This window comes from Diplotaxodon limnothrissa, linkage group LG12 (genome assembly GCF_057381915.1).
Source record: "Diplotaxodon limnothrissa isolate DT_005_m linkage group LG12, D_limnothrissa_male_GT1.1, whole genome shotgun sequence".
Taxonomy (NCBI): domain Eukaryota; kingdom Metazoa; phylum Chordata; class Actinopteri; order Cichliformes; family Cichlidae; genus Diplotaxodon; species Diplotaxodon limnothrissa.
The window spans coordinates 29,620,462-29,630,088 of record NC_140607.1 but is presented as its reverse complement, the minus strand read 5'-3'; the positions used below and the strand labels follow the sequence as shown (position 1 = coordinate 29,630,088).

General features: G+C 37.3%; 2 protein-coding genes across 2 annotated transcripts; both read right to left on the bottom strand.

The window, feature by feature from the left end:
* Window positions 1-5,360, bottom strand: LOC146621559 (proepiregulin-like). Its single transcript, XM_085368608.1, has 5 exons — window positions 5,321-5,360; window positions 2,657-2,740; window positions 1,931-2,057; window positions 1,270-1,416; window positions 1-67 (listed from the first exon to the last, which is right to left on the bottom strand). The coding sequence occupies exons 1-5, from the start codon at window positions 5,358-5,360 to the stop codon at window positions 1-3; spliced, it is 465 nt and encodes a 154-aa protein (XP_085224734.1).
* A 1,585-nt stretch (window positions 5,361-6,945) lies between these two features.
* epgn (epithelial mitogen homolog (mouse)) lies at window positions 6,946-8,184 on the bottom strand. Its single transcript, XM_085368607.1, has 5 exons — window positions 8,151-8,184; window positions 7,788-7,916; window positions 7,371-7,491; window positions 7,092-7,244; window positions 6,946-7,000 (listed from the first exon to the last, which is right to left on the bottom strand). Exons 1-5 carry the CDS (start codon window positions 8,182-8,184, stop codon window positions 6,946-6,948), a joined length of 492 nt encoding a protein of 163 aa, XP_085224733.1.
* Window positions 8,185-9,627: the final 1,443 nt, after the last annotated feature.

The window sequence follows — 9,627 nt, the reverse complement described above, 5'->3', positions numbered from 1 at the left end:
CTAAGCCATCTCGTCTCCTTTGTAACCCTGCAGCTTCAGCTGACGTCGAAAATTATTCTTCTCATACCTACAAAAATAACACATATTGATTTTATTTCAAAATACACAAATCCTGTCTCGGTGATGTAGCATTTCACCATTTCATGCTTTAATATAACCAACAATGAAGGTTGAGGAACTTGAAATGGGATTTCGGTCATAGCCGTTCTTTGTGGTTTGGTGCGTGTGCATGGAGCAAGATGCTGAGGGCAAGATTTTATTTCATGAACTTCAATATTTAAAGTAAAATGTAGATCTGTAGGTTTAGCTGTAGTGTCACGAATACCCTCAGAGTTTTAGTGGTAGACTTTTAGCAGCTTAATGTGCAGCCTACTTTTGACATATTCCATGGAGACAAAATGTTATTATTTTCTTTTTCATATGTACTGCTGCAACAGTCAAAACTCATATTCAACATGGCTTCAAATGAGGTCAGCTTATGTTAAAATAATCCACATGAGCCAAAAGTCTGTTTCTTTTCTGCTCTGGGCTCCTCTTTGTTCTCAGCGTTCAGTTTTTGTAAGAAATCTCATTGCTTTAGTTTGAGGCCTACTAAGTAACCACACGTATAGTCACATACATTCACATATCTGTCATGATCCTGGGTCTGCTGACCCAGCGTTTTGTGTTTAGTTTATGTAGCCTTCAGGTTTCCTAAGTTCATCGTTATCATGCCAAGTTGTTTCCAGTTAATTTTACCCCTCGTGTTCCCACTATGTTAAGTCTCCCCTGCTTTTCATGTATTTCATGTCTGTGGCTTATGTTGTCAGTTCAGGTTGTCATGTCTATATCTCACTGTGTTTCCTGTTTTATTGTGAAGAGGTCTGGTGTGTCTGTGTTCATCATGTTCAGTTACTCTCCCCCTGTGACGTAATTATGTTCATGTGTCAGCTGGGTTCCCATGTGTTGCCACTTCCCTCATTATCCTCCTGTGTCCATTTAGTCTGTGTGTTCTCAGTCATTCTTTGTCAGGTCGTCCGTTGTTCCTATGTCTCCGCTCCAGGTATCCCTGTCAGTTCGTTATGTTTAGAGTTTTGTATGTTTCGTTTTAGTTCACCCAGTTTAGGTCATTGTTTAGTTTTCATCGATTCCCTATTATTTTGTACCCTCGTTTCTTGCCTTAATAAACGGCTTGTTTTGTTATTCATATCTCATTTCGGTCTGCGCTTGAGTCCTTCCCTGCAACATACGGTCTGCCCTAGCCAGACCGTGACAATATCAAAGCCTTACCATCTGCAGAAAAGGTACAGAGCTCCAGCCAATCCAATAATCAGCAGAATCATGAAGAAAATGATGATAATTATTTGCTTTTCACCTTCTGGCCCCAAAACAAGTTCCAGTTTCTCACACCTGGAACCAATGAAGCCTGTCTCACACCTGCAACACAAACAGACGAGTCATGCATAACTACTCATGATGACAAAGTAGCACAGATTCACTTACCCACCCACATAGCCACATGTGACAGCCCTCTGCCATGGCCTGCTGCTTTTTCTGTTTGTCCCTGTGTGTGTGCAGGTTCCTGGTAGGTGGGGTTAATCCGTGTAACTGAGAGCACCTGGTCAGTCTCCCTGGAGCATTTAAGAACTGGCTGTCTCAGCGCTTGGGCTCTCTTTCTTATCGCTCCATTTATCCAGCACTATGTTATTTGTTTGTTTGGATTTGGCCTGGTTCTTTTAGGTTTTACACCACATGACAGTATGCATCCTGAACATTCAATCATCCATCCAACTACTGATATGCTGACTGATAGCAATGATTGACACATCTCATGGAGTACTATCTTTTTTTAGTGTGTAAATTTTGGTTTGAGTGGTATTCCTCCCATTATTTGTCATGGCCCTTGCACATACACACACACACACACACACACACACACACACGATCGTACTTGCAGTGGTGTTCATTGATGTCCACGAGCAGTATGCACTGGCCGTTGTTCAAACAGTAGTTGTCATATGCGCTTTCACAGTTCTGCATCGACCGCTTAACTACATGCTGTTGCTTTTCTCCCTGGCCTGAAACAAACAACAAGCCGTTGGAAACGTTTCCTAAAAATAAGACCTGCATGAATCGGTGTACATTCAGGTAAAAAGTACTGTGGATGTTACTTTTTACCTGAGCTGTGGCTTATTTGTTTACTAGATTTAAATATCCTCCATTTGTTTTATCTAAATAATTTACTTCATTGTCTTATTTTTAATGTAAAGGGCTTCTGAAGGTTATTATATCTAACATTATATCCTTTCTATTAATAATTGTACATTAAATGAAATAAGTAGTATTTTGGGGCTGCATCTGTCAGTTAATATTGACAGTTAATGCCATTAATCAATCATTTTATCTATGAAGTGTAAAGAAAGTAACATTTATCTGTGTGGTTTTATTGTGCTACCAGTCAATGATGCAGATATATTCACCTTATTGTAACTTAAGGAAACATTTAAAAATAAAAAAAAATAATAGCTGACTAATTGTATAACACCTCATCCTCATAGCCCCCACTTTGTTTCAACTCCAGGTGCTCAGTGTTTCATTTTAATTTTGAAATCTTCTGATTTACTATGCTATAAAAAGGCTGATAAAATGTCTTCACAGCAGCTGTAGAGCTGAATACCTGCAGGCAAAGAAGCACCATCTGCAGACGGCACTCTGGGTGATGCACTCTCGGTGAGTACATACGGCCAGATCATCATGACACCTGTCAGATAAAAACAAATCCTCGTTATTCACACTGGATATAAGTCTGATATGAACAATGAGCTACGCAAGCCCTTTTGTAAGAGTTTTTTCCTAAAGAATGCTGACCAATAGCATTTTCTAATTTCTAACAACCTTAAGAATAGCTGGTCAAAAACCTTTTGTGCACCTTCAAGGTGAACATGCCACCCCCTGTACAGGGTAACAACTTTCAGGTGTTTTTATTTAAGCGTTTGCGAGGCCTTGAGAAGGTAAAACAATCAAAAAAGTCATTTGAAAATGGACATTTTAAAAATGTGCTGCCCAGGTTCTTATATATTTAACCTAATCCAGTTTGTCAGGGAATGATATAGTTTTGCATGCAAACACAGACTTTCACAGCTGCAAATGTTATTTTTACTTGCAGAGAAGATATGTACAGTCAGTCAGCAATATGTTTTATGATTTTATTTTATTTTTAATTATATGTAGGGACGACTGTTCCTTTAATTACTCCACAACAACCCAAAATGATTCATGTTTTTGTTGGTTTTGCTTAGCATTCTCTGCAGGGTGTACCCAGCCTCTCACACAGTGAAAGCTGGCAAAGGCTCCAGCCCTGAAACCTGATTTAGGAAGACGGTTAAGAAAAGGGATGAATGAGTTTATTTACATAGCACCAGCATTAAAGAAAAATTCAGAAACTGTAAATATGCAGGGGGATAAAAGAAACTGTGAGAATGCCTGTCAGTTTTAGGTGATAACAAGAAGGTATAGCTTGTGTTACTTGGATCAAATACCTGTACTAGCCTGCACAACTTTATAATGGACAGCACTAGCAGCCGCCCACATTCCAGCAGACAGGATGCAAAAACACATCAAACAGAATGCAAGATGTGTCTAGTTAGGACTGGTTATGAATCTGGTAATACTCGCCATAAAATCGCTCCCTTTTTGGGTTTCTGTTCCTGTCTGTTGTTATGGCTGCAGAGGTATTTTTCTCTGTTTTCAGTTAGAGAGCTCAGGGTGGTTGTTGGGTGTTTCTGACATGGTTGACTGGTGTAAAGTACAGTGGAAGTGATGAAGTAGCTTTCCCGTATTACTAATTAATCACTATTAATCAGATCATTTACATCATTAGCCAATGACTCACTCTAATTGCACATTCCTAGCAACCAGCCTACCTCAAGACATTAATTGAGGTGAAAATAATTGTCATAAAATAATTCAGCCTCCCTTAGGCTCTACAGATGCCACAGAGTATCATTTGTCTGAAAAACTTTGGATGGTTTCTGTAATTACTTTTAGTCCAGTGGTTTTTGAACTGTGGGCCCCACCAGTGGGACATAAAGCCACTGCATGTGTGGCATGCATAGCCATGCAGGGGGAAAAAAACTGAGGTAAATCAAATGAAATAAAAGAGTTTTGATCGTATTATTTAAGTTACCACGATTTCATATACACACTGGATCCCTTTTTACTGATATTAACTGACCAAAATTGAGTGGAATGGAAATCACGTGAATTTTATTGAATTTTTAAACATTTTTGGCTGATTTGGGGCGTGCCAAAAAAGGGTTTTAGAGACACTATAATTGGAGTTAACTCAGCTTTTGACTCAAGTGCCAAATACCAGTTTAAAAGTCAGTTTGGTAAGAATGCCAAAATATTAGCAGCAAAGGAAATCTGAAGATCAACACTAAAACTATTTAAATGCTAGATTTTAATGTTATATTGCGGTGATTATGCTTTCAAGCTTTGAGTATGAATAAAGAAATCATTCATATTAACTGCATCTTACACCAAGACATATCTAAGATGATAAATAAGATGCAGTAGAAATAGTATGTGGACTTTGTACTTAAAGTCTTAATAGTGAAAGTAATCATCAGTATGGAAAGTTATTTTACATAACTTAACATCGTATCACCTTATTATCTTTTAATAGACCTTACTCTGTTCAATTTTCAACTGCTATCTGCTATTAACATCTATAACACCATCAGAATCAGTCAAACCCAGAAGGATAGCAGCATATTGTACTGGTACATGGTACTTAACAGATGTATTAAAATTAATTTCAAAGTAAAAACAACAGAACTCATGATTTGCACATAACAGGTGACCAGCTTACAAACTTGCATTTTTATTTAACTAAATTAGCTACCCTCTATATCAAACTACATCAGCTAAAGTGCAAGTACTCTACTTGTAGCCTACTACAAATTAAAAATACATACAGATAAAGTCAGACTGCAAATGGGTACACGCTCACATCAGCCTTAATGAAATCTTGCAGTATGGAGTCACTCACTGACGCTGTTAAACAGTGTTCCCATGGCTACAACCATTAGTAACTGCATTTAGTTATTTTTTTAATTCAACATTCCGTTCCAGTAGATGCTAAGTTTAACTTTGAAAGAGCTTTTCGTCTATTTAAAGGGGATCATCGCTCCGGGTTCCTTGAGATAACTTAAATTCAATCCATACCTGAACAGACCTGCCATTCACTGTCAACGCGTCAAACTCAAATAATAATAATAATAAAACAATAAAAATAATATTCAAGACGTCAACATTAAGAAAAGCACACACACTTTACCGATAATTGACAGGAGCACTGACAGTTTGCTGATCCCCATCTCAGTCGATAGTTCGCTGGTAGGACGAGCAGGACGAGTAATAACTGTCAGGTAAAGGTGCAGGTGACGTTTCTTTTGAAAATAGGAAACCAGTGGGCTTTTACTCCTGCGGTTTGGGTGTGGTGTCAGACTCATGTAATTTAGATAATTTCACCTCTCAGCGGTTTCAATGAAAGGACAGACCCGAGAATGTCTGTCCTCACCGGTTTCCATAAAACAGGAGTTTTTATTGTTGATAATAAAAGGCGGATTGTAATAGAAATTTTCAGATAACTGACTAAAGCTAGTAACAGCACAATTTAAAAAAAAGCCCCAATCAAAGCAGAAAAAAAACCCACTTATAATATGTTGTTCTTCTGCAGTCTGGCTCTTGCTGCGTTTGTAAGTACCATTATCGACAAAAGTGTGGACACAGTAAAATATAAACTAAACAAAAAGCTGTCAGCAAACCATTTAAACCCCATATCATTTGAAAAGTAGTAAGACACCCTATGAAACGTCCAAACTGATAAAAGCTTATTTGCGTGAGTGGAAAATTGTTCTGTAACATGACCGGGATAGGGCTATTATATAGCGTACATGGCATAGGTAACTGGATACATATGTGAAGGCTGCATTATAAATATATTGCAGATATATTATCTGGAGTAAAGGAGTTAGGTGGTACACTGATTTGGCAGAAGTCCAGGCCAGGTCGCCTGTTTGAGCATTTATTAGCTATGCAGTCCAAATATAGTTTTATTCTTCATGTTCTTTTTCCTGTTCTCGTATATTAATCTCAGCTTTAATCACTGCTAATTAAAATTACCGAACTTTTCTTATACCCTTTACTGTACTTTGGGCTTATTTACTCCGTTTAAGAATGGGACCAGTTCATCGTCATATTTCATGGCTAAATATGCCGTTCAAGCATGTTTAGCCTTTCACAGCATCGTGTTACAAGTTAACCTGTTGTTTAATTAGACTTTGGGCAGCCTTTTTAGGCTTAATAAATGGCTCATTTACAGTTTGTCTGGGGATCAGTGAGCATTATCGTTTCAAAAGCTTAATAAGTGAAACTCAAACAGGAATTACGCAGTTTTAAAAATTCTTCTTTACCTTATCAAAATGGTAATGGAGTATCTCCTGTCAAATATTTGGCACGCACAATTATCAAAGCAAAAATATATTTATTGTAAAAAGGCTGTAGCAAAAAGTGAAATTCAAATAACACAAATATCTTTTGTAATTAATTAAAAAATAAACTTTAAATACAAGAAAATAATAATTTATAATAATTTACTTAACATAATTTTGCAATAAATATATACAATTTTTCATTCTTATTCTTTACATGAAAATAAAACAATCGTTAAAAAAATAACGTTAGATTTGATAGAGCTTGCTCTTTCCTTGTTAATAACCTCTTGTAACAGTCAAGTGTTTCCATTTAAATGTTGTCAAAGGGATTTTTTTTCTTTTTATATATTATATTATTTTTGTAGACTTGCAAATGATTCACTCTCATGAAATGCTGTGGTTTGTCTTTTCTTGAAAGGGGAAATGTTGAAGATGGTGGTGCATGAGCAAATGTGAGCTGCAGAGTTCACACCGAGGTCTTAGCAGGTGCATATTTTATTGGCACCGTCGATTCTGTACACCTGAAAACAGAAACACAAAAACAACATCAGAAATGGAACTGCCACTATTCCTGCATACTTTATTACACCGCGAAAACCTGTGGATACTCACCTCTTGTAGACGAAGTAAAATGCGATCGTCAAAAATATGATGAGTATGAACACCCCGAAAATAATGCCAATGACTTGCTCTACATCAAGCAAAGTAACACCACGAATTGGTTCCACAAACATGCAGCGTGGCCCGCTGTACGAGGGTTCGCAGCTGCAGATCAGAGAAAATATGTGAGCGCATTCCAAAAGTGAACATGAACAAACACGTAGAAGAATTTCATACAGATCATTATTAACTAAATCTACTGTGGATACTGTCTGATACTGCAGAACTTACATGCAAGAAGGTTTGTCACTGTCTTGCGGATACATGCACTTGCCACCGTTTACACAATAAGAAGCATGTTCGCTTCTACATGGCTTGTGTAAAGGTAGGACTTGAGGCAACTCCATGCTACCTGCAGAGAGGGAGAATAAAACAATCAACATAAACAAAAATTTAACAGAAATATATGACTTTAATTATTCATTCTTATTATTAATTCCTTGATTAACAGGCGGCATTATTTGACACCGGTCTTCAGATAAGCTTCAGTTATAAGACCTTAAACCTTGTGCCCACAACTTAACAAGCATATATCGTGACGTCACTGGGGACATTTGGGGCTCTGTAGATTTCATATATGTCAGGGATAAAGCACTGTAATGCCATGTGTTTCTACACCGTCACAAAACTCAAACTTAAAACACTCACTGTTGCTAAACTGAGTGGTCAGAGATGAGTTTGACAGAGGCGGTGCTTTGGTCTGGAGATTATCATTCACCACTGCAGAATGTCCTGCTGCAGCCAAAAGCACCAGCACCGTCACTGCCGGCAGAAACGCTGTAAAAGAAAAAAAGAAAATAATGTAGAAAATATATTAAATATTAAATATATAGATGATTTATTTTTACTCTATGCATTTTTCAGTTTTCCTAACAAGTTTCTTCCTTTACTATTATCATTTATACATAAAAAAAAAAAAATACCTAGGTCAAGCTTTATGAAAGTTTTATTTTAAAAGGTTTTTTTTTTTCTTGCTTCATGGCTCTATCACAGAACAAACTGGAAACTTACGTTTCTCCAGGTACGTCTGTCTTTGTGTGACCATGTTGTCCTTTGGTGATGTGATGTGTTCAGCTCCTTCTGCCTGCACAGGTGTGACCAACAGGTCTGCGCTGAGCTTATTTATCCAGATTTGCACAGCCAATCAAAACACTGAAGGCTTTTTTTCTTTTGAAAAATGAAAAGTATTTCCTTTTGATACTCGACTTGAATCAAGTCATTTACTTCATAGACATGCAGAGACAAAGCCTATGGGGGAGGCACGATATCCCCAGAGGCAAGTGCTTCTGAAGAACACTGGCTGGGTGACTTTCAATCAGTTTCACAGTCCAGTAAAGTTGCTTCACTGACAGCGGATGTTGGGAAATCCTCTCTTTTTTCATTGGCGTGATCACAATGGAAGCTTTATTTTTCTTTGGCCTCTTAACACGTGAAGAGAGAATTAGTTAGAGACAGGTTACAGCACATTAGAATTAGATGTAATTAAAAGTTTTATCAAAAAATTTGATAGGGGGCCAAGCATTTCTAGATGAACTCTTCAATTATGTGTTTACTGTTTTTGTTTGTTTTTTTGCTTTTTGTTTTTCACTATCACCTTAAGGAGGTGGCTCCAAAGTGATATGGTTTACACTTTCACCTGACAACCGAACAACCGCTTCATTTTTGGGAGAAAACACAAATCCTTTGGGGATTGCATTGCAAACTGGTGTGGAGCCACCATTATATTTTACTGTCCCACAGCTACCTATATTACGTTCCCAAATATTGAGGTCAGGCGGCTGCCTGAACATACTCAATCACCAGGCTTTTCCATCAGTAGATTTTCTTTTCTTCTTTTATAGTACAGGCACATTTCTAGATGCAATGCTGCTTCATCTAGCTCAAATTATAAGAGTGACTCAGGGAGCATGAGATATCATTTTCAAATATAAATTATCCGCCATAGAGTCCAGAATTAGCTGAAGATGTGTTTACACAGGGCCGGGTAGCTTTAAATAGCTTTGTTCTTATTTAATAAATGAAGTTATCATTTTAAAATGTAATTTTTATTTACATGAGTTATCTTTGACTATTATTAAAATTCGTGTTAACATCTGATACATGTAAGTGTGACAAATATGGAGAGAAAAAAAACTGAGAAATCAGGAAGGGGCAAAACTGACAAGTAGTCCAAGATGGCCTGCCTCTAGCCTTAAGACAGTGGAGCAGTGCCATCATTAGGAAAATGGATAGCCATACAGAAATCTATAGATTAATTATCTAATTATTATGATGATCAAAAGATGAAATGTCTTTGGGGAATCTTTTCACTGGTTACATTCATTTTTCAGAACTTCCCTATTTTTGGATTTGAGGCATTGCAGAGGATGCGATAAGGAAATGAAAAGCTGTCTGTTAGATCAGGAATCAGCAGCCTAATGTTTAAGATGCATAACCCTTAATCATGGTTGAGCTTTACTGTCTCACTACACTCAAAAGCAGAACAAAC

Bases quoted from the DNA above. Each gene is read 5' to 3' on its own strand.
- epgn (XM_085368607.1), bottom strand. From the start codon at position 8,184: ATGGTCACACAAAGACAGACGTACCTGGAGAAAC. The intron at 7,917-8,150 runs GTAAGTTTCCAG...TTTCTTTTACAG, and splicing joins ACAGACGTACCTGGAGAAAC to CGTTTCTGCCGGCAGTGACG. The intron at 7,492-7,787 runs GTGAGTGTTTTA...CCCTCTCTGCAG, and splicing joins GACCACTCAGTTTAGCAACA to GTAGCATGGAGTTGCCTCAA.
- LOC146621559 (XM_085368608.1), bottom strand. From the start codon at position 5,360: ATGGGGATCAGCAAACTGTCAGTGCTCCTGTCAATTATCG. The intron at 2,741-5,320 runs GTAAAGTGTGTG...TTTATCTGACAG, and splicing joins AGTGCTCCTGTCAATTATCG to GTGTCATGATGATCTGGCCG. The intron at 2,058-2,656 runs GTATTCAGCTCT...TGTTTGTTTCAG, and splicing joins TGGTGCTTCTTTGCCTGCAG to GCCAGGGAGAAAAGCAACAG.